The 24,910-nt window shown below is 46.7% G+C and overlaps 1 protein-coding gene across 1 annotated transcript in view; it reads right to left on the reverse strand.

Moving 5' to 3' along the window:
• Positions 1 to 250: 250 nt before the first annotated feature.
• The window catches only part of NAPB (NSF attachment protein beta), a 37,648-nt gene continuing 12,988 nt past the window's right edge, over positions 251 to 24,910 (reverse strand). Inside the window, 10 exon segments of the mRNA NM_001046233.2 lie at positions 251 to 2,789; positions 3,581 to 3,631; positions 3,945 to 4,013; positions 4,687 to 4,791; positions 8,310 to 8,394; positions 8,675 to 8,730; positions 13,563 to 13,640; positions 13,732 to 13,778; positions 15,500 to 15,616; positions 20,422 to 20,501. Of these exon segments, the coding sequence (NP_001039698.1) occupies positions 2,679 to 2,789; positions 3,581 to 3,631; positions 3,945 to 4,013; positions 4,687 to 4,791; positions 8,310 to 8,394; positions 8,675 to 8,730; positions 13,563 to 13,640; positions 13,732 to 13,778; positions 15,500 to 15,616; positions 20,422 to 20,501 (799 nt within the window). The 3' untranslated portion in view covers positions 251 to 2,678.

Consider the following 24,910-nt stretch of genomic DNA (forward strand, 5'->3'; position numbering starts at 1 on the left):
TTGACTCTGGGCATCTGAAATACATGGTGTCAGAGGAAACAATAAACACACACGCTGTGGTTACAGGGGCACTGTCACACGCGGTCACGACTGCAAGGACACTGCTTCCAAATCATTCAATAAAAAAGAAGTTCACACTAGCTAGAAAAACATTGCCACAAAAAGCAAAGCTTTCCCATAAGAAATTTTAACTCTTGACAATGAACTAAACATGACTCGCTAAAATACAAAGACTGCAACACAATCATACTTTGTTCATAAATAACGATTTATAAATACTGGAAGTCACAGCGCTGCCCACTCTGATGGAATGTTTCTAGGGAGGAAGCCTGTAGCTGTTCCTGGGACTTTTTTCTTCTCACTTTTATGTTCTAGTGGTCTGTTCTAGCCATTACAATTACTTTTTCATGTGAAATATTAAAAACAAAAGCATCTTAACTCAGGCACTGGTCCTAGTGTTCAACACAACAACTCTGATGTGACAAAAGTGAAAGTGGCTCAGTCGTGTCCCAGCTCTTTTGACCCCATGGACGATCCAGTCCGTGGAATTCTCCAGGCCAGAATACTGGAGTAGGCAGCTGTCCTTTCTCCAGGGGATCTGCCCATCCCAGGGACTGAAAATGGTGCCAATATTCTCAAAAATACAGGTCTTCAGACAGGTCTGTCAGGGGATCAGGATAAAAAGCTAATAAACGTCATTCGATTTTTCCTTTACATGGTCAGACCACAGGTTTCCTTAATAAGTGGAAGCAGACTTTCCAGACCAGCAACAAAAGTGCATGGCCGGCAGGGAGGGTTACTGTCCCCCAGGTAGGCAGGCCTGCAGCCGGAGGACACACGCTCATCTCACCCACGTGCTTCTGACAGGCTGGGCACTGAATCACATAGAGCAACAAAACCCCACTTCTCTAAGTGTTTTTTTCTTAAGAGGTTCCGATAGGAAGTGAAGAAGTACCAAGCAGGCTCTGTTCCAAAATGGACCATAACCAACAGCCAGCTTTCTTTTAAGGATCCCAGACCTTTGAAGGAAAGAAGGAATCCTCACTGGATGCCAGGGTCCAAGGTCAGAGTACCCCATGTCTCCTGGTCCATGACTGCCCCGTGGGCTGGGATAGAGCCACCACTGCTCCCACCTCTCCACCAGCCCAGGCCGCACAGATGACCCCGCAACTACAGCCACCGAATCCTCACGGCTGCCCACAGGGCTGCTCCACGATCAGGCCTCCGCTGGTCCTTCTCAGCCTCCTTTCTGCCACTTTCTGCTCCCTCCTAGTCGGACTTATTCCCCATCCCCAACCTTCCTCCCGACTCAGCCCTCAACCTGGACCCACTCTCTGTTTCTGCCCAACAGCACCTTTGAATCCCAGTTGCTGGCCATCCAAAAATGCAATACCTTTCAAATACCAGTTAACATCTGACAGGACATAGGAAATCCCATTTATCTGTCAACACTGCCATTACCTAGCAATAAATGCACATCAAACAAATCACTTAGAAGAGATTCAGGAAACAAGAGCACGTCTAAAGCACAAGGTTATTAGCACGTAACATAAAGTGCAGGGATTAAGTTCATAGGTCAATAGCGCACATATATAAGTCAAAACAATAGGACAGAATTCAAATACACCAGATAAAACAATCCATCAGCTAAGGGCAGGTCCCCTCAGCAGCTCACTGGGACTCTTTCCCGATGGTACAGTAAACTGTACTCAGGCCACCAAGCCCATCGTGTCCAATTAACAGATAAAATGAATGACGGACAATTAAAAATGAAAATGAATGACATACAAGCTTTGACTGATATAACCTCCCGGCTCTGGTAAGGATGTACACAAGGGGGCACACGGGGTGCCCTCTCAACGTGGGAAAGTGTGTGAACATGAAAGGGATATGCCAGTTCAAATACCTTTCTGTGAAGGTGAAGCAAGGGTCCTGCCCCAACTAGAAGTGGACACTCCCTCCAGGAAAGTAAGACACCTGTCTCTCCTAGATCTCACGCACAGTGCACTTATGAGCTCAGGTTCAGCTCCACACGGCCACACACGTCAGCAGGCCGTGTCAGGAAGCTCCCTCATCCCCACTGCAAGCAGCCAGCAGGCCCGGCTGACCTGAATTCTCACATGCACATCAGCTACAGAACAATGCACAAGAGCAGGGAAACGGGTCACTGGCACTGTCAAAAGAATCACGAAATAACAAAAAGGATAAATAATTCTAATGAAGAAAGCCATAAATGCATTCCAAACAACCATCCTACACTAAACACACACGTTTAGAGAATCCACCAAGGTGCAAGTTCACAGAGAACATGCAAAGCATCTATTACAACAACTGGGTTGGGCACACAAGTCCAGGAAAAGGGACATAAAAACATGTGTCAAAATGAAACACAAGCTCTGCACATACTGAAATAACAGGAGGAAGATTCTGAAGCAGTTCTTGGAAAACTCTGGGGACTCTGACAAGCGGGAGGCAGCCCATCACACACTCACAATACGCATAGGAGCGGCCCACCCGCCCACAGCACAGTGATACACGCAGTGGCTTAAACACACACACACACACCATCAGGCTCACGTGCAACGAAATGAAGCTGTTGAATGGGCATCCCACAATGATCACTGGCCCTAACGCGAAATGAACAAGGACTCGGCGGCATGCCGCAGGGACACTGCGCCTCACTTGAGGTCTCCGTCCCCCTCCCCATCCCCCTGGATGGATTTCTTGATGCGCAGCAGCATGGTGGTGAGCCACTGGTCCAGGCGGGAGATGGAGTCAAACTCCTTCACCTGGTGAAGGGAAGAGAAGCAGAAAATGGTCCACGGAAACACAGTCAAACACAGAATTACACTGTACTAACTCTAAAATCATTCATTCTACTTTACAACTTTCTTCATTAAGAGCTTTTTACATTGCTCTTATGCTAACATGCCATGGCAAAAATCCACAGCAGCGTTTGTAACTGGACAAAGAGCACGTTTAACATGACAAAGGACATAAGACTTTGTATAAGGACAAAGGGACGTGGAAAATTAATGTGGCTCCAGTCTCCAATGAACACAAAACACAGCTGCAGAGAGGGAAACTCGCCCTCCCACCATGGCTTCAAAGCCAGGTTGAATGAATTACTGAAGGGCACTAAGAAATACACTTTGATTCTAAACATAAGACGGAAAAATATGGGAAAACAGGGAATTGGTGAATGTAGAAAATTTTTTTCCATTTTATGCCAAGAATATAACAAACTCTCACTGCTTTATTTTTATGTTTTAAATTTAACTGATTCAACTGATATTACTTCACACTTATTTATGGATCAGATTATTTTCCATAGAAAATATCCAAATAAATCATAACTGTATGTGATATATATTTGCCTTACAGCTAAAGTCAGCAGAGCTCATAGACTGTCTTAATTTTGAAGGTTGGTGGAATCTAAAAACATTTCTTTTGGAAAACAACACAGGTATAAGCACAATGATGTCCAAATAGATGTTTAGCATTTATACAATGAAAAAGAGAAGTTGTATCTACAGTGTAAACTTTCAGAGAACGCATTAAATCCCAAAGGGGAACTTACTGCTTCTGTGTAAGCTTCACTGTTCTGTTCTTCATGAGCTTCTAGAAGTTTCTGGGAAAATAAATACAGAAAAATTATCTTGGTTGGCTTAAAAGTTCCATCTATGAGTGAATACTTTAAATAGAGAAACAGCCTTCTTACTACACTAACTGATGTTGCTAAATGACTTACAAAAATGGGGAAGTTTTCAAATACAAGAGGCACCCAGGTCAGGGATCCAGCCTTGTGCTAACATTTCTGATCCACCCAATTCAGAGCATGGTGTACACCCAACCCTAACGGCATCTGAGGCCTAGCGTGCGAGAGCAGCACTCACAGCTTCACAGGGTTAAAACGTTCCTAGATTTCAATCCCACTTACTCACTTTCAGTAATTTGCATTCTCTAGAGTCAGTGAATGCTGGAAACATTTCCTCGTATTTCTCAAGAGCAAGCTGAGGAAGAAAACCACTTGTTAACATCTGAGTCACTGAACCAGAAAATGAAGCTCTGACGGTCTATTAACCTCAATACAATTTATTTACATCCTGTTTAACTGTTACACTCAACATCAAAAGCAACCTGTACTGATCAAATCTATTTATTTTTAATTTCAATTTCAGTTAAGAATAAACTGCTAAACCAGTTTTTCTGAAAGAGGCTGCTGTGGAGAAAACCACACAAGACAGATGTCATCGTCAAAACTCCCAGGACAGGCATCTGCTCTCGTGCACTGGACAGATGCTGTGCCCAGACGCCAGGGCCCGAACCCCAACCCTGTCCCCGCCTCTGCCTCCAGCCTTCACTCTGTTTTTCACTTCTCCCAATCCTCACTCCAACTCCACTTCTAAGTTTTAAAAAAGATGTGATTCTACTTTTCCTGTCTCCTCTCAGCCCCCTGATTTCTTTAAACCAAACTACTGAATGAGGTGTGGCCCCTGGGTTGCTTTAACTTAAGACCCTTGACAGCTGGGATTCCAGTGGCCGCAGGATGGCCAGGATGGGGTCAGGGACTCATCCCTGTCTTGTTTTTCATGGATACAGCGCAGCTTTGCTCTGGACGACGGCTGAGCACCCGCGTTCAGGGTGAATGAAGCACATCAGAAGCTGTGCCTCAGGGCGCCTCACCTTGGCGTTCAGCTCATCCACTATGAAGTGGCAGAGGGCGGCTTTAAAGAAGTAATCCTTTGCACTGTACTTCAACAGAGGGTTATCCATGGTGTTGGCCCCAATCTAGGCAAGAAAGTGGGATCAGAGTAAAAAGGTTAGCTCTCCTACAAAAAGCATGCTGACCCTTACCTGCTCTTTAGCAAGTGCTCTCTCTGCGTCTCATGTTAGAGAATCTATGAAATCCATCCTTTTAACCCAAAGTCATGTACCAGAAATGTTACTGGACAAGAAACAGTATTTGAGACATAAAGTGCTGAACCTGTTAAAAGCGACTCAGAATTCCATGTCCAGGAGGGTAGAACAGACTCGCTGTCTTCCGTCCCTCCCACTAAGTACAACTAAAAGCCTTGATCCTTTTATAGAAAATTAACGTCAGGAGACTAAAACGTAGAGCGAAGAGCAGATCAACATGGGGAACAGGGCAAATGGCAGGGAGGTGCCTGCTTTTTCTTGCATAAATCCTTGACTTGGAACAGAAAAAGCCAACAACCCATTAATGCCAGTGGGTGTGGCAAAGAAAAAAAATAAAAACAGTGAAGGAACAGATGGAAGTCTGCTTTCTCCAGCCAGAGGACCAGAAGGGGAGCAGTGCACAAGACAGGGAAGGCTCAGATGACACCTGCTCTGGCCCACCCCACCCACAGCAGCAAATGCCAGAGAGAGACGGGACGCCTGTCCTCCTGACACTGGCCGGAGAGCTCAACTCTTCTGCCAAGGGAGCCAACTAGGAGCCAGCCTGCGCCCCCACCACAGAGGCCTTTGGAGCCCATGTGGGGCTTGTTGCACCATTCCTCCTAGAGGGAATGAGGCATCCTTGCCTCCCAGTGCGCCTGGCTTTACCATCATCTGCTAGGAACCAGGAGGCCAGGTGGAGAGCCTGGTCCTACAACTCCACCTGGCAGGAACAAGTCATACCTCTTCAGTGTCAAAGAAGACCAGCAGAGAGAGGAAGTTTAAACAAGACCCTGCCCTATAACACGATGTAGAAATACCCAGTTTTCAGGTAAAACTCACTTGCAATTCCAAGAAAAGGGAACAACTCAGGTTGAATGAAAAAAAAAAAGAGTAACTAATAAACAATAGTTCTCACATAGACGAGATGTTAGAATTATCTAACAGGTGTTAAAAGACTCCTCCTAAAATGTTTCCACCGACCATTACTAAAGTGCTTGAGGCCAGAGGGAAAACCGAAGCATCAATGAAGAAAAGAAAAAAAATTCTCAGCAAAAAGCCCTAAAACATATAAAGAAGAAATGAGCAGAAACTTCAGAACTGAAATATGTAATACCTGACATAAAAAATGGATGGGTTCAACAGCAGAACCCATGGAAAAGAGGGAGAACTCAGAGAACTGATGGAAGAACATTAGAAATTACTCGGTCTGAACAGCAGAGAGAAGACAGATGAGAAAAGAGGAACAGAGCTCTGGGATGTGTGTGATGATAAAACAAGGCCTGGCATCTGGGCCGCCTGAGTCCCAGAAGGGGAGAGAAAGGAGTGGCTAAAAATCACTTGAAAATGTAGTAGCTGAAAATTTCCTAAACTTGGCAAGAAACGTAAACCTACAGATTCCGGAAGTTTAGTGACTCCAAACAAAATCAAAGCAAACACCCTTGCTAAGCCGTACAAACTTCTGAAAACTGAAGACAAACGAAAACATTTTGAAAGTGACAGAGAGAAACACCACCACACCTACAGGGAAAACAGCCTGGATGATAGTAAACCTCTCATCAGAAACTAAGCCAGCCATAAGGGCACATTTCTCAAGTGCTGAAAAAGAGCTGTCAACCCAGAATTGTATACCCAGGGAAACTGTATACCCAGGGAAACTGTATACCCAGCTTCAGGAACGAAGGGGAAATCAAAACATTCATAGGTGAAGAGACACCAGAAGAATGTGTCATCAGCAGACCTACCCTAAAAGAATGGCAAACATTGCCCTCCAAGTAGAACAAAATGCAGGAAGAGATCCTGAAACATCAAGAAGAAAGAACACAGTAAGCAAGATATGGGAAAATATGATGGGCCTTTCCTCTCCTCTTCAGTTTTGTAAATTAAATTGGGTGACTGAAGTAAAAATTGTAATAGTGACTGATGTGTTTCTAAAAGTGTGTAGAGGAAATACTAAAGACAATTATATACTGAATGGGAGAGGATAAAGGAACAGAAAGTAAGGTAAGGTTTCTATATTTCACTGGAACTGAAAAAAAATGACATCATTACCCTGTGATACAGTATGTAAATGTAACACCTAGAGCAAAACACTACAAAGGCTATTTAGAGAGAGATACTCAAAAATACTTTAGATAATCAAGCAACCCCCTATAAGGCAAGAAAAAACAAACAGAAAAACAAAAAACAAAGGATAAACAGAAAACAAACAAATAAAATGGCTGACTTCAGTTGTAATATGTCAATAATTACATTAAATGTGAATGGTCCAAATACACCAATTAAAAGAAACTAGCAGAGTAGACTTAAAACAAGACCTAACTCTATGCTGTCTACAACAAACTCACTTCAACTGTCACAACATAGGCAGGGTGAAAGAAAAAGAATGCATAAATATATGTCATATACACATTCATCAAAAGAAAGCAGAAGAGGCTACATTTAGTATCAGATAAAGACTTCAAAGCAAAGAGAATTACCAGAGACAGAAGGGGGCATTATAAGATAAAAGGGCCAATGTAGCAAGACACAGCAACCCTAAATAAGCATGCAGCGGACACAGCTGCAAAATAACGTGAAGCCAAGACTGACAGAAATGCAAGCTAGACAGATCCACAATGATAGAGACCGCAGCACTCCACTCTCAACAACAGAAACAGAAAATCGGCAAGTGTACAGAGGAACCCAACGCCATCAACCACGAGCAGCTTATCAACATTTGTAGAACGTGTCACCCAGCAACAGCAGCACCACAGAACATAAAACAAACTTATAAGGGCTGAGATCACACAGACTGCACTTTCCAGCCACAACAGGATCAAACCAGAAACCAAAAACAAAGATAACAGGGACATCTCCAAACACTTGGAAACTAAACAAAACACTTATTAAAAAACCAGGGAAATGAATAAATTATTTATTGCTGTTATAAAAATGAATAAAGATAAAACAATGTAACAGCATCGTGACAGACTAAGCAGCACTTAGAGGGAAATTGAGAGCACTAAAAATGCCCACACAACAAAGAGGAAAATCAGTAAGTTAAGCGTCCACCATCAACGCCCTAAAAAAGAAGAGTAAAATAAATCCAAAGAAAGTAGAGGATAGAAATCAGGATAACAGAAGGAATCAATGAAAATAAAAAACAGTACAGAAAACCACTGAATTCTACCAAATATCTAAAGAAATAACACCAATACTCTATACTCTTCTAAAAAATAGAAGAGGAGAGAACTCTTTCTAACTCATTCTGAGGCCAGTATTACCTTGCTACCGAAGTCAAAGACATCACAAGACAAAGTTAAAGATCAACAGCCCATATGAATACATGATGCAAAACCCTGAACAAAATACTAGCATGCGAACTCTGGCAGGCCTTCTGCTCAAAGCTGCACAGACGGCAGCCTCACCTGCTCGAAGATCTCGATGGCCTTCTGGTACTGCTCCAACTGGGCGGCGTACGCGGCCACTTTCAGCAAACACTTGTTAGCCGAGCTGAAACCAAGAACCAGGCAGGGTGACAGTCCCAGAGAAAAACGACAAGCCACCTCAGCGAACCTTCACCAGGTCCAGTGCAAGAGACCCCCAGAGAAAAAGCTGAGGTGTGCCTTTCATCACATGTCACACAACTGTCAGAACCTTTCATCAAACATCACAAGTCTATCAGAACCTTTCATCACATGTCACAAATCTATCAGAACCTTTCATCACACGTCACAAAACTATCAGAACCTTTCATCACATATCACAAAATTGTAAGAAAAACAATACTTGCCTGTTAGATTCCTCCCCCTTGTAATAATCGGCTGATTGTTCGTAATGGGCGATAGCCTGAAAACACACATGTTTTATTCAAACTACTTGTTTGAAGAGTTGCATTTACATTTGCACAGGTATTTTTTTCCTATAAAAACCCTTTTCAACAGCACAACTTTCATAATCCGGCTTGCTTTATTTTGGGAACACAAGAAAGCATGTGCTTCCAGAAATCTGGTGGCAGGTGGCTTGCCATCCACCAGACTCTCTTCTTCCTGACCCCCCCACCCAGACAAATGCCCACCACCCCATTTCCCCAGGTCTGTGACAGTAAGGGGCAGCCAGGTGACCCATCCTCTCCAAGGGGATGTCAACAGACATGCTGTGGCCCACCTCCAGGCGTGGTCCATACAGCTGACTCTGCAGCCTTCTCCAGGCCTGTCCCCTTCCTATGAGCTGAAGGCAGCGACCACGTCTAGTGATGCTGGAAGCCATAAACTGAAGATGGCAGCCTTTCTGTCAGCCTGGTTCCCAAGTGGTGTCCCCACCACTGCCAAACCCTAAGTGGTGACAGAGTTGAGCTATTCCACTCAGCTCTATGGCTCGCTGCAGCAGCATAGACATTCCTACAAGACCTAGGGATCCTGTAGAATCAGGGTGTTGCCTTCCACCTAGATGGGGATGCTGTGAACTGTCAGGTGGAGAGGAAACAGGCTGCAGTCTGGAGAGCTAGAAGCCCTGGTCATGCTGTGGCATAAGACACAGTGAAATAAAGCACCCGATGACTCAAAGCAGAACCCGTGCTGCTGGAGCAGGAATTCTAAGGGAAGAGACAGACAACAGTGCCTGGTTTTCAGCAAGGCTTCGTAAGAGAGAAGAACTCTGGAAAGATCAGCTAGTTTGTAGGCAATTATACATGGACAGAACCTCATAAGATTGAAAACACCAACGTCTTCTATACCCCAACTGGCAAGAGAAGTCAGATGGTGTTTTCTATAGGGGCGGGCCAAGCAGGTCTGCAGCAGGCCTGAGGACACACACAATGCTTCGTGAGCCATTCCATCCGCTGCCCCCGTGGCTCTCCCACAGCAGCAGAGGCTGCCACCAAGGACACGGGCGTGAACGGGCAGGGCCATGCCTGGAGACCTGCCTGTGGATGGTGGAATTTCAACCCCACACACTTTATGTGCCATGCAATGTTCTTCCCACCAGTGATCACAAAATGTAAGGACTGTCCTTAGTTTGTGGGTGTAAACAGACAGTAGATGTGCACAGTCCTGCCTTAAACATCCAGGTTCACCCAAGGAGTGGAGACGAGGCAAGGCCTGACATGGACTCAGGCCAGCAGCTCAGTGTCTGCAGGGCAGCCCCAAGGATCTGAGACGGGGGTGTGGGGATGCAGGGGAACCCCATCAGAAGAGCCCTTGGACCAGGGTCACTGGGTAGCCCCCAGAGCTGACTGCATGGCCTTGGGCCCTCTCCCGTGGGCGCCGGCGGAATGACCAGGGAGCAGAGCCACCTCTGGAGCCACGTCAACCTCGACTGGACTGCAGGGCACCAGAGCCCATTTGTGAAGCAGACACTTCTGCGTGGAGTCACGACACGTGGGGTCTACGGATCAGCCATGCAGCCCTCCCTCACTAACACGCTCCCATACAAGCTTTCTGAGTATAACTGATAATAGGAGAAAAACTGGGAACAATTTAAGTGATTGAATATAATGGACTACTGTGCTAAGAAGAAGAATAATGACAGGAAGTTCCAATATGAAAAGTTCTTTATGAAATAGCACATTTAGAAACAGCCATAAAAAAACATATACCTGAAAGATGCAGCTGGCATCGACTCCTTTGGAGCAGGGGCAGAGCCATGGCACACACACTGCCGAGGACTTCCCTCCCCCTCTACCCTGTGAGCGCCAAGGGTGAAGGCCCAGTGCGACGCCTGCCACAGCCAGTGCTCAGCTAACAGGTGCTGAGCGGACAAAGGCAGCTGCACTGCACAGGCAGTCCTGCTTACAATACCACCAGGTTTTCCGTGAATTTCTAACCAATCAAACATCATCTCTGAACTGTCCATATCCTCTAAAGTACTTGGCACTCCTTCCCATTGTAATGCTGGGGTAAGTATGGGAAACAAGACCAAGTCACAGTGCAGGGAACCAGGCTGTGTGCCCTCTCTCCAAGGAGGGAGCAAACTACTCACCCTTCTGCTCTCACCACCCAAAATCTGAGGAGCGGGGCTGGCCTGGAGCAGTGGGACTGCTGTTCTGGAGGGTGTGCCTGTGTGTTTAGTCACTTTAGCCATGTCTGACTCTTTGCGACCCCATCGACTGTAGCCCGCCAAGCACTTCAGTCCATGGAATTCCCCAGGCAAGAATACTGGAATGGATTGCCATGCCCTTCTCTAGGGGATCTTCCCGACTCAGGGATTGAACCCACCATCTCTTTTGTCTCCCGCATTGGAAGGAGGATTCTTTACCACTAGTACCACCTGAGAAGCCCTCAAGGATGACAATAAATATCAAAAGTAGAATACAACTATCAAGAACAACAGCATATGTAACAATGAATCTAGACAAAATTACTACCCTCTAATTTGGATAAAGTAATCACAATACTCCTCCCTGGGGAGCCTGATAAGCCACAGCATGCTGGAGAGCACTGGGCCCTGAAGGCAGAGACGGGGCTCCAGGACCACGGTCACCACCAGGGCCTTACAGACAACACAGTGGTTGAGAGTCAAGCTCTAGAGCCCACTGTGTAGGTAAAACAGCCTTCAGATGGATCATCCTTTTAGAACCTACACCCTGAGAAGCCTACCCTACCCTATAAATACCTACTCTATGCTAACACAGACAAGAGAAACCCCGTTCTCCAGGGACCTGAACCAGGGCTCCTCAGGGTCACTGATGATCACAGACTGTTACCATATTAATGTTCTACTTGAAGTCAAAGGAGAAATAAGTTTACGGAACTTCACATACCCCTATTCGCCGGCTAAAATCCGAGTGAACCAGGGACACACTATGGCCACATTGACAGGGAAGAAACTCACTCATGAATGAATAAGACACAAGGTGCCTTAGTGTAACTGATTTTTCAAACAAATGTCACGCGCCACCGACCCAATCTGGAGAGTCCCACCAGGGAGGCGAGGACAAGGATGTTTCTAGATACAGGAGCCCAAAGGAGAGGCGAGCTGCTCCACAAGCCTTCACCCCACACCGTTGACACCCCTGACCCTGACACCCCTCACCCCTTCAGGGTCCGTGAGCAACTGGCAGAACAGCAGGAGCACTGGGAGTGACGTGACGTGCTGCAGAAACTCCCATGACAAACTGTCAACATTGTTTAACAAAAAGAAAACCAGGAATTCACCACAGATCGTTTTAGCCACCCTGAATCTCACAGAGATGCATGTGGTGAAGAGGCTGCCTGAGATCTCGCCCTTCAGACTGAAAACTGAACGCTGAGGTCAGGAGAGGACAGAGCAGCCTCGGCTGGCTGGACACTCTGCCTACCAGCACTCACCCTTCTCAGGACAGCTCAGACTCAGTAAAGACCAAGCCCGCTCCAGACACCCTGACCAGACAAGCGTCCCGGCCCCGCTACTCCTGCTCTGCCATCGACTCTGCAGACTCAGAGTCACAAAGACGGGCTCAGGGCTGGGGTTCAGCACCTGCTCCTGGGTCAGAGAAAACCTCCCCAGGAGACACGGCACACGGCCCTGATGTGGTCAAGGTCTGAGGGTGGCCTCAGAAGAGCAGGGCACAGCACGACAGGGATGGCCCAGAGACCGTCCATGACATAAGCCAGTGAGTTCTGAGCCGCCTGACCACCAGGGGCACCCCCGTGAAGCCAGAGGGGGAAGCCGCCCGTCCCATGGCAGTCCTGAGGGGCTGCCCCACCGGGGATCCCATCTGCTCTGGTGGGGAGGGCACCCTCGGCTCACTCAGCAGAGCCAGGGTCTCAGACACACTGGTATACCAGAGGCAGGCTTGGGCCGGTGTGGGGCACCCACTGCAGTGGAGGGAGAGAGCGAGACAGGGGTGGTGAGCGGGCCGACAGAGCCTGTAAGGGGGGCCCTGAGGTGGGGGGCGATGGGTGTGTCCTGGAGAGGGCGGAGGTCCCAGTTTTCGTGAGGCGGCTGGAACAGTTCCCATCACAGTATCAAATAGGCAAAGCTCTGCAGAACTGACGTGTGGTAGAAGAGCTCAGAGCAGAGGAAACAGCAGTCACAGGCCCTGAGGCAGAGCACTCCTGACACGTGAGAGGCTCCGGAGAGGTCAGGGTGGCCACCACATGAGGAACAGGGGAGCACGGCCCGGGGAGGGGGGAGAGGTGCTGGGTGAGGAGACAGGCCCCGAGGCTGTAAGTAGTCGAGAAACCACCTGATTCACTGCTGACGCGGACAAGCTGCTGCCAGACACAGAGCACACATGCCGTGAAGCTGTGTGAGCACCGAGGACCACGGGAGTGAGGGCAGGGAGGGCATGAGAGCCCAGCCCCCAGAGAAGAGGAGGAAGCAGCCACGGGCAGGGGTGAGAGCACCAGGAAGGACATGCTCCAGTGGCCAAGAGAGAGGTGAAACAGGAAGTGAGAGTGACAACAGTCCAGGGCGGAAGCAGGCATGGGATGAAGGTGATCTCTGAGCTCAGCATCCACCACCAACAAAACCAGCCATTCCTCCCTGATGCGTGTCTGTTGCCCACAGTGCTCGGTTTTACACAAATGCTGTCCCAAATCTGAGCAAAGGCAGCCTGGGGCCCTGGTAAGGGGTTTTTCCCTCCCACCACCACCCGAGGTCTCCAGGAGACCCCAACTACACATGCTTCCCTCTGCCCTTGCATTCCCACTGCAGGGGCGCCTGGGGTCCCCGCCCACCAGCTTCCCCCATCTGCGCACCTTCTCAATGTCCACTAGCTCTGTCTCGTAGATCTCTGCGATGGTGATGTGGTGCTTGGCCGCAATCGTGAACCTTCCCTGGGGAGGAAACAGAGCAGTCACGTTCCGGTTAACCGTGAGCCGTCTCGAGGGCTCCACCCCACGGCCGCTCAAGCAAGGCAGGTCTTACCATGTCTGTGTAAATGTCGATGGCTGCATTTAAGCAGTTGATAGCCTCTGAAGCGAAGGCATTCAAGAGAAACAATGAAAAATCCATTCAGTCAGAGGGTTTGCTAAGCCTGTCTTCCTGGGGGCTTCTAGACCGCTAAGGGGGCCCCGATGGGGCAAAGGGGAGGCAGGGTGGTTGGTAAGAAGCAAAAGTGCATCTGCACATGCCCAGCCCCTCCACGAGCCAGTACACAGAGGCTGCAGCATCAGAGAGGAGGGCAGGGTGGGGAGGGGAGGCTGGCTCAGTGACACCTACCCTGACCCTGAGGACCTCATGGGGAAGCCTGCATCAAGAAGACAGGACAATGGAGCCAGAGCCAGCATCAACACCCATCCATCTATCTGCTAAAACCTGAGGGCAGCTCCTTCCTCACTGACATCACGTGTATGCAGTGATTTTGGAAGACAATTACTTTTTGTACAGGGTTAGAAGATGCTAACTTTTGGTGTACTAACAAATATCAACAGGAAGAAAAAGTCTAATAAATGAGCTCATGAATAATACCGATTTCCCAGAACAGTGAGCTCACAGAGCAGAGGCATTTACAACTCGGGCACACGGGGCCAATGAGTGCCCACCTCACAGAGCAGAGACATTTACAACATGGGCACGCAGCTGGCAGCACCCAGGGCACTGCTTCTGCTCTGGAGAGGCAGCAAAGCAAAAAGACCCAACGGAAGAATCAGGAAAGTAAGTAGATTAGTGACAATGAAAGTGATTTCCCCCAACCTGCATAAGAAACATGGATAGTCGTGCCTTTAAAAATACAGGAAAATTGAAGAGCTACCCACAAAATCCCACTCAATCCCCTAGCTAGGAATTTGATGCCCTTTTCCTCTGTTTTCTGGACGCATTTCCACGAGTACACACTTTTTGTGAACCTGAGATTTCGGCTCCCTGTGGTCCTTCAGTTGCCGTGCAAACGTCCTAGGTCACAGGGCGTCCCGGACGTCAGGGCCTGAGTGCCTGCACCACGTGAGTGTGGCACTACATGCTGATGTGCAATGACTCTACTGTGCACTTGGGCTGTGCCCAGCTTTTCCCTTTGGAAATAAGCTACAGCTAATCCTTATACCACAGCCCTTATTCCAATGTGAGATTGTCAGGAAACTCGGGATTTTTGTGTTAAAATGGGCTGCTGAAACCAGAGGGCAATCCCACAAACACAGTGCATGTGTGGAGAGAGGTCAGGCCTTCAATTGCAGGATGTACGTTTCTCCAGCTCAAAAACAAAGGACATCTGAAAAACTTCACCACTTCAAATAACCAAGATCATTCTTTCCTCAAAACCAACACTTGGAAAAATGCTGTTTAAAATAGTCAGATAGTACTTGCTTTGGCAGCACATATACTAAAAAAGTCAGATGAATGCTGTGTGTATAAACTGTTGTAATTACTGGATTTTACGACCTCCCGTACACTGCACCTCCACATAAACTATTCAGAAGTAAAGGAACGAACCTTTGTTTCCCTTAGTGGGCGAGGTACACATTCATGAAATTAACATTAAAGACTTACATAAAGTTAAAGCTAATTTCAAAAAAACTGTCCACAATGCAGCATAGATGGTGTTTAAGACGATGGTACTGACAACAGGATAAATTTAACAGATTTTCTCCACAGAAACTTCAGATGATCAGAGTTAAAAATCTTCAAATCTCCACCGTCCGGGAGTGCGTCTCCCTTCAGCAGCAGAACTCGTGGGAGGTCTGGGGGGTGCGAGGCTCACCTTGGGGGTCTGCCTTCTTGTAGGCGTTCCCGGCGTCCACAAAGCTGGTGGCTGAGTCGTGTTTGCTCTGCAGCTGCATGTGGAGCTTGGCGGCTTGACAGAATGCATTTCCTGCAGCTGAAGACAACACATGAGTGAGTAAACACAGGAGCAGCCACCCCCAGGGCAGCCCCGCTCCAGCCCACGCCTGGGGAAGGCCCCGTCCTGACGGTGGCACACGTGCATGTGACCCAGTCACCTCCGGTGACCACAAAGACGCCCGGGACGCCTGGGCCAGCAACAAGTGCTGCTCTCAGCCTCAGGCCTCCTTCCACACTGACTGCGCATTCAGCACTCAGCTCCGTCCCCAGTGCAGGCCCCACACTGATGCGCGTCTCCGAGGAGGCATGAGGCTGGGAGGGTCCATTTCCACTGACTTGGCCAGCATAGCCGGAGAAATGGCAACACAAGAAGAGGCAGCACAAGCCCCCAAATCAAACCGCCCAGCTTCAAGTCTTGCCCTGAATAAGAACGAAGACGAGAGGACTTCCGGGCACTTCTGAAGATATGGACCCACCAGTGCAGCCTAGGCCCTGCCAGTCTGAGCCAACACTGGCCCAAGATTGGAGGTGGGACCAGAGAAGCCTGCCCACCAGGCCTTGACCCCTACCTTTGTGGATCATGAACCTGGCAGCCCAGAGGAGGGTCCAAGCTGCTGCCAAGTGGTAGGCAGGAACCCAGGACCTCAGGGCAGCTGGAAACTTCCCACCATAGCTCAGGAATGCGACCGCCGAAGAGCAGCTCTGATGAGTTGGGTCTCAGAAGTGTGTACCATCACTCAGACCTTCTAGGCAAAGTGCTCAGGACAGCGTGGCCCCAGAAACACACTCACGTGCTGGCCATTTTCATAACCACATGTATATCTGCCCTCAGAGCACACCTGTGCTTTGCCAGATTGAAATGTCAGCATTTCTTTTAGAACTTAATCCTCCTCCTCCCACCAGTAATTTCATTTTTTGACACTTTATCTACGCTGGCCATTCCAGAGCCAATGGTGTTCCATCCCTTCCTGGCTGGGGTAACAGCACGGCACACAGGCTCTCCCGGGCTGGCTCCACTTCCCCGGACAGTATTAAAAGCGCTGATTTGACAATTTCACGCTCCCACCTTCCAAAACAAGCTGCTGGCTCACCTTTTCAATCTGAGCACTCACTCCAAACACCACTAACCTCTATCTCTACCAATGTGGAAGTATCTTTAAAGGAGTGTATTATCAAAATAAAGTTACACACCTTCTCAGACCCAGTTTCCTCAACTGTAAACATCTAATTCCTGCCAGGATGATCTCTCAAGAGCACAGTAACAGACAAATCAGACGAATTCTTTTATTCTCATAAAATAACTTCTAAAACTATAAACAGATGAGATGCAGTTGTATCACGATCACCACCATGGCAACATGGCAACGATTTCAAAGAACCTAATTTTCAGTTTATTATTTCCTTTTTTAACCACTTTTAAAATTGAGGTATAGTAGATTCAATGTTGTGTTAGTTTCAGATGTACAGCAAACTGTTTCAGTTATACGTATGTGTGTGTATACATATATATATATTCATTTTCAGATTCTTTTCCTTCATAGGCTATTACAAAATATCTAGTATAGTTCCTTGTGATATACGGTAGGTCCTTGTTGTTTATTTTATAAACAGTGGTATCTGTTAGTCCATTAGTCCCAAATTCAAGGAACCTAATACTCTGTAAAATACACTCAGCACCTGTCTACTGTGCTGCACATATGGGTCCAGGCCCTGCAGGCAGGGCAGAGAGGAAGCACAGAAACATGCTGGCCTTCCAAGGTTTATGTTCCGAGGAGGAACAGCACATAATAAAAGCACAGACAATACAAACGAACAAATGAACTTCACTTATTTTTGCTAGATGGTGCTAAGGGCATCGGGGAAGAGGGGAAGGGGCTTCCCAGAAGAGTGGACTGCCAGGGATGGCCAGGAGAGACCTCACTAAGAGGATGATGACATTTGTAGAAGGGCCTGGAGGAAAACAGGGACCAGCCACACCCTACTGTGGGGAAGACAGTGTCAGAAGGAGGGCACAGCACAGGCAAAGAGTCAGAGGAGGGTGCTGGGGAAGGAGTGGGCGGGTAGGAGAAGCGTCCAGAGTGAGGAGAGGATGGGAGACCAGCTCGGCTCTGAAGGCCACCTTGAAGGATTATAGCTCTGCTCTGAGATTACATGACCTGACTAGAGATTCAACAGGGCTACTTTGGTTTCTTTAAAACAAACAGGTAAAGTCAAGAAGCAGGGAGATGTCAGCCCAGGCAAGAGATCACAAGGGTGGGGGTGAGGATACACATATATCCCCTTCAGTTATATAAACAGTAACACTCTGAAAGGAATTTTCAAAGGTTAGAACATCTGGTCCCCAGATAAAGGAAGGAAAAGGTCTTTTTAGATAAGATCACTTTTTACCCTGGTTTTTCCAACAGTCATGTATGGATGTGAAAGTTGGACCATAAAGGCGGCTGAGCCCTGAAGAATGGATGCTTTTGAATTGTGGTGTTGGAGAAGACTCTTGAGAGTCCCTTGGACTGCAAGGAGATCCAACTAGTCCATCGTAAAGGAAATCAAACCTGATTATTCACTGGAAAGACTGATGCTGAACCTGAAGCTTCAATACTTTAGGCGCCTGAAGCGAAGAGCCGACTCATTAGAAAAGACCCTGATGCTGGGAAAGATTGAGGACAGGAGGAGAAGGGGACAACAGAAGATGAGATGGCTGGATGGTATCACTGACTCAGTGGGCATGAGTTTGAGCAGGCTCCAGGAGATGGTGAAGGACAGGGAAGCCTGGTGTGCTGCAGTCCATGGGGTCACAAGGAGTTAAGACACGACTGAGCAACTGAACAACAACACTAATAGGACCTGAACCAAAAAAAAGAGGTGACCACTAATCCTCTTTTCTCCTCTCTTTTAAAATACATTATAATTCAGGGGCAAAGGCACTTTGGAAACAGAACATGTCTTTCTTATCTAAATGTTTTAAAAAGAGTTTTACAGCCAGAAAGGACCTTTCAGGGCCATCTAAGCCAAAGCATCTACTTCACGGAACTGACTTGGAAGCGTCCACCTTAGAAACAAGTGGAGAGATCGCACACCTTACGTTCACATGACTCGGCGTGGCATGGACATCTCCGTCAAGCTCGGAGAGCCCCTGGGGAAACAAATGCACTTTGGGAGGGAAAGGCCCCCCACCTCAGGTCATCTGCAGGCTCAACGGGGCCAGAGACCCACAGAGACCAGGCAGGCCTGGTCAAAAGCCATGTCCACCTTCACTATAGAAAAACCCCTTCATGTAACCTCTTTTTTTCCAGGGGTAGAGGAAAGATTCTGCTTCTTGAATCAGTGTTGGAAAAGAGCCACCCCCTCTCGAAAAGAATTCTGATTTCATTTTGTGTACCTTCCCTGCATAAAAGTATTATGTTATTTCTCCAAAGAAGACATACAGAGGGCTAACAAACACATGAAAAGATGCTCAACATCACTCATTATCAGAGAAATGCAAATCAAAACCACTATGAGGTACCATTTCACACCAGTCAGAATGGCTGTGATCCAAAAGTCTACAAATAATAAATGCTGGAGAGGGTGTGGAGAAAAGGGAACCCTCTTATACTGTTAGTGGGAATGCAAACTAGTACAGCCACTATGGAGAACAGTGTGGAGATTCCTTAAAAAACTGGAAATAGAACTGCCTTATGATCCAGCAATCCCACTGCTGGGCATACACACTGAGGAAACCAGAAGGGAAAGAGACACGTGTACCCCAATGTTCATCGCAGCACTGTTTATAATAGCCAGGACATGGAAGCAACTTAGATGTCCATCAGCAGATGAATGGATAAGAAAGCTATGGTACATATACACAATGAAGTATTACTCAGCCATTAAAAAGAATACATTTGAATTAGCTCTAATGAGGTGGATGAAACTGGAGCCTATTATACAGAGTGAAGTAAGCCAGAAGGAAAAACACCAATACAGTATACTAACGCATATATATGGAATTTAGAAAGATGGTAACAATAACCCTGTGTACGAGACAGCAAAAGAGACACTGATGTATAGAACAGTCTTATGGACTCTGTGGGAGAGGGAGAGGGTGGGAAGATTTGGGAGAAGAGCATTGAAACATGTAAAATATCATGTATGAAACGAGTTGCCAGTCCAGGTTCGATGCACGATACTGGATGCTTGGGGCTGGTGCACTGGGACGACCCAGAGGGATGGTGTGGGGAGGGAGGAGGGAGGAGGGTTCAAGATGGGGAACACATGTATACCTGTGGCGGATTCATTTTGATATTTGGCAAAACTAATACAATTATGTAAAGTTTAAAAATAAAATTAAAAAAAAAAAGTATTATGTTAGAAAATGAGGAGTCTGTCAGGATTTAAAAGTAACACCCACAACTGCCTCATTTCTCAGGGTACCACAATCAGTTATCAGGGTAAGGTATGGTTAGAAAGTCTCCACCAAGGTTTAGGCAAAGAAAAGCAGGCATTTCTATGTATCTGACATCTTTTTCAGTAACTTTTACTTCAACTTTCACTCCTTGTACTAAATTTATTTAAGCACATGAGTAAACACCAAAGGTTACCCTTCTTAACTCCAAGTAATAGTATGTCTTTTAAAACCACATGCCCACTGTAGTAAGTGCTTTGCAGACACTAAAGCAGACACGCCTTTATGCCTAAACTTCAATCAGTATTTCAAGCTTTGCTCCCTTGGATCAACAGCCCCTCTCCCCCACCCTGCCCACGCAGCCAGCAGTTTTTCTAAGGGGAAGGCGGAGAGTCATGTCCTCCTTCAAAATGATTTTAAAGTTATTTGCCTGGAAAGCAAACAAACACCACCTTCATACATACCACTCCAGTTCTTGGCCATCTTGAACATGTTCGCAGCTCTGGTATACATTTCACAAGCCTCTTCTATTCTTGTGTTTCCTCTGAGAAAAATGTAAAGATGAGGTTAAGTTTTACAGTAACAACCATCCATGTCCCTAAATATCCCTCATCTAATGGACATCTACCAAGCACTTACGACGTGCCAGACCAGTGCTAGAGAACCTTGCCAGCAGCTCGGACGGGACACTCTGATCACCCTTGCTGTCCCAGGTGAGGGAACCGAGGTCTAAGAGAGTAAACGCCACCCTGCGAGGATTCCAGAGCACCGAGACGCAAACACCGCTGTGGCGGGACCCAGGGCCTACACCCTCAAGAGCGTCCTTTCCATGCATGTGAACCGAAGTTTTACTTGTCCCAAGGAATGAGAAGTACGTTTTTCAAAGGAGGCTGAATTTTGAAGGATAAAGACATGCTGATGCTTTTAACGTCCGCTGTTTGTGTTCAGACTTAAAAACAAAACCCGACGCAGGAGCAGCAATGCACCAGGCTGCTCAAGGGCTGCAATGCCTGGCGTGAAAGGGGCCGGGGGTGGAAATGCACTCTACAACATCCTGTAGGGGAACCCCACTGCTTTCAGAGTTTCCACTCCACCAAGCTGAGGCTTCTACGCCCACTGGTCCTCTGTCTCGTGTGTCTACTCTATAAACAAGAAAGAATGAGAGAGAGAACCAGAACAAGACGGGCTCTCCACAACACACACCACACGCCAAGGGGAACTCCCGGCAGAAAATGGATGTAAGGACTGAGAGAGGGCGAGGCCAAGGCTGACTGCAGTCCAGAGGAGGGGCACCCCATGCCACGAAGCTTGCAGAGGGCAGGCACAGATCACGTGTGACTCTACCTGGGGCAGTCACCACTGTCTGACTCCAGACTAGTACTTTAGTTTCTTTGGGTCTCCAATCTTGCATGTGTAAACTGAGGGTAATACACAGTCTATACCTCTGAGTTATTATGAAGATCAGAAGAAATAATCCATATGGAGTTGTGTAGGGCTGGACCCAGAGTCAGTCAGGATGATCACTGTAACTAGATTTGTGTACTGAAGGCATACAAACTCTGGAATATTTGTATACCTCGTACGTGATCTGTATCTAGAATATATAAAGATCCCTTACAACTCAATAACAAAAAGACTAATGATTCAAGTAAAAATGAGTGAAAGATCTGAATAGACACTTCCCCAAAGCTTAAAAAAAAAGACATAGCCAATAAGCCCTTGAAAAGATACTCAACATCATTAAGCATCAGAGAAATGCAAATCAAAACCACAAATAAGACAGCACTTTATTCCCACCAGGCTGGTTAGACTCAAAAGAGAGGACTAAGGAAATGTAGGGAGGATGCAGGAAACCAGCGCCCTCATTTACTGCCAGTACAAGTGGCAAACTGTATAAGAAGCTACCCTGGATGAGTCTGGCAGCTGCTTAAAAGGTTAAACATGGTTACTGAATGACCCCAAATTCTACATCAAGGCACATACCTAAGAGAGACGAAGACATCGGTCCACACAAAAACTTGTACACAAATGTCCACAGAAGCATAGCTCATGATAGACAGAAGTGGACACAACCCAAATGTCCATCAACTGAAAAATGATAAATGAAGGTGGTATACACACAGTGGAGCAGATCAGACAATAAAAAGGAATGATGTACGGAAGGACGCACTAATTGTGCTACAAAGCAGACGACCTTCACGACATCATGTGGAGTGAAGGGCCAGTCCCAGGGGAGCCCACCATGCACCAGCAAGGGCTGCAACAGGCTGGTCCTGGAGCTGGGAGTGCTGGAGAGAAATGGAGGGGGTGGGCAGAGTTTCTTTCTGGGGTGATGAAAACGTGCTAAAACCACTTGCTGTGGTAACCGCATCGTTTAGCGAATATGCTTAAAAACTACTCAATTGGACACTCTGGATGGGTGAATAGTATGGTATGTGAATTACACCTCAATAAAGCTGTCTCCCTCTCCTCTAAAAAACTCCCCTTTGGGTGGGTATGTCATACAACCAGGGACAGGATGGCAACAAACCACACCAACAATAAAGTGGTAGAAGAGCAAAGACTTCTCGCTCACACCTTCACGCTCCTTTTCCTTCACTTCAAAGCTACATTTAAAAAAAGCTAATTATTGTGATGAACATTCCTAACTCAAGAAAGCTTTCAATCTTAGCCACAGCTCCTTGGAGATAACAAAAGGCTTGCCACTTTCTGTGTCTTATTTTTCTAAAGTGTACCAGGAATCTTGAACTGTAATTACAGTGCAATCATTCTTATTAAAGGTTTCTAAATAAAACTAGCTTAATTAAAATGTACTTTATCCTATTATTTTCAGAAGCAGGTTCAGCTAAGAATAATAGAACGCCTACAACATGCTGTCTTATGCTGCACGTTTCCATGTGCTTTCTGCCACCTTCAGAATTACAACGACCACAAAAGATGACATCTCTGTGTTGTTGTCGTCCAGTCACAAAGTTGTGTCTGACTCTTTGTGACCCTATGGACTGCAGAATGCAGTCTCCATATTACAGAAGGGAAAACACTGTACCTGGAGGTCAATGGCTTGTCATCCAGCCAAAGTCAGTGGTGGAGCGGACACCTGATGTCAGGTTCAGCGATCTTTACAAAACTAATGAATGAACTCTGCGAGACTCAAGACCCTCACCTCTCACTTAACAGAATCACCAGAAAAATGCTGACGTTAACAGCACCAGAGAACTCACTTGTCATAAACAGACACAACTTAAAGAATTCATGAAAAAATTGTCACCCTGCTTATTTAACTTATATGCAGAGTACATCATGAGAAACGCTGGGCTGGAAGAAGCACAAGCTGGAATCAAGATTGCCAGGAGAAATATCAATAACCTCAGATATGCAGATGACATCACCCTTATGGCAGAAAGTGAAGAAGAACTAAAGAGCCTCTTGATGAAAGTGAAAGAGGAGAGTGAAAAAGAGGGCTTAAAGCTCAACATTCAGAAAACTAAGATCATGGCATCTGGCCCCATCACTTCATGGCAAATAGATGGGGAAACAGTGGAAACAGTCAGAGACTTTTTTTTTTTTTACTCCATGCAGCCATGAAATTAAAAGACACTTACTCCTTGGAAGGAAAGTTATGACCAACCTAGACAGCATATTAAAAATCAGAGACATTACTTTGCCAACAAAGTTCCGTCTAGTTAAGGCTATCGTTTTTCCAGTAGTCATGTATGGATGTGAGAGTTGGACTCTAAAGAAACCTGAGCACCAAAGATTGATGCTTTTGAACTGTGGTGTTGGAGAAGAGTCTTGAGAGTCCCTTGGACTGCAAGAAGATCCAATCAATCCATCCTAAAGGAGATCAGTCCTGGGTGTTCACTGGAAGGACTGATGTTGAAGCTGAAACTCTAATACTTTGGCCACCTGATGCGAAGAGCTGACTCATTTGAAAAGACCCTGATGCTGGCAAAGATTGAGGGCAGGAGGAGAAGGGGACAGAAGAGGATGAGATGGTTGGATGGCATCAATGACACAATGGACATGAGTTTGGGTAGGCTCCGGGAGTTGGTGTTAGACAGGGAGGCCTGGCATGCTGCAGCTCATGGGGTTGCAAAGAGTCAAACACGACTGAGCAATTGAACTGAACTTGCACTGAAAAAATTTACTTTTAAGTCACTCCAAATGTCTACTGTGTTTTATACCTGTGAAAATTGATTTTTTTGAGTTTTAAAGAAAAATAGTTTTGACTGACTGTTATCCAAAGCCCTTAGAACTGAGGTAGAAGATTCATGAAAACAGAAACAAGTTTCAGTGAGGAGTCTACATTGTAAGTGATACAGTACAGACCATGGCGGGCTTCCTGGGTGGCTCAGTGGTAAAGAATCTGTCTGCCAGTACAGGAGACACAGAAGATTCGGGTTCGATCTCTGGGTCAGGAAGATCGCCTGGAGAAGAAAATGACAACCCACTCCAGTATTCTTGCCTGGGAAGTCCTGTGGACAAAGGAGCCTAGTGGGCTATAGTTAGTAAGGTCACAGAAGAGGTGGACACGACTTAGCAACTAAACAGCAGCAGCACACGGCACTAACCTGCCAGAAAACACTGAGAAAATAACGTTCTTACCAAGGAGGTCAAAGTGCTGAGAAAAGAATAATTAACTGCAGGCTGGAAAAATCTGATTGCCTGACACCCCCACCCCAGGTTCCACAGAGGAGATGGGGTGAGAGCGACACGCACCCCCACCGCTCCCCAGGAGCCCAAAACAGCAGAGCCAGGTCCAAGCCCCTGACTCTCCTCCCTGCCCCTTCCTGTTTAGGAGGGAAAAACTCAGCCTGGGAAAATCACAGCCTAGTAGTCCAGAGAGCTCAGATGACATCTACACGCAGACAAGACTATTAACCCCTCACTCATTCAGAATCTTGCATTTTCCTTGTGATGAGTGAAAGCTATCTGGAAGCCCAGGAAACTGTA

The sequence above is a fragment of the Bos taurus genome, chromosome 13 (assembly GCF_002263795.3).
Source record: "Bos taurus isolate L1 Dominette 01449 registration number 42190680 breed Hereford chromosome 13, ARS-UCD2.0, whole genome shotgun sequence".
Lineage (NCBI taxonomy): Eukaryota > Metazoa > Chordata > Mammalia > Artiodactyla > Bovidae > Bos > Bos taurus.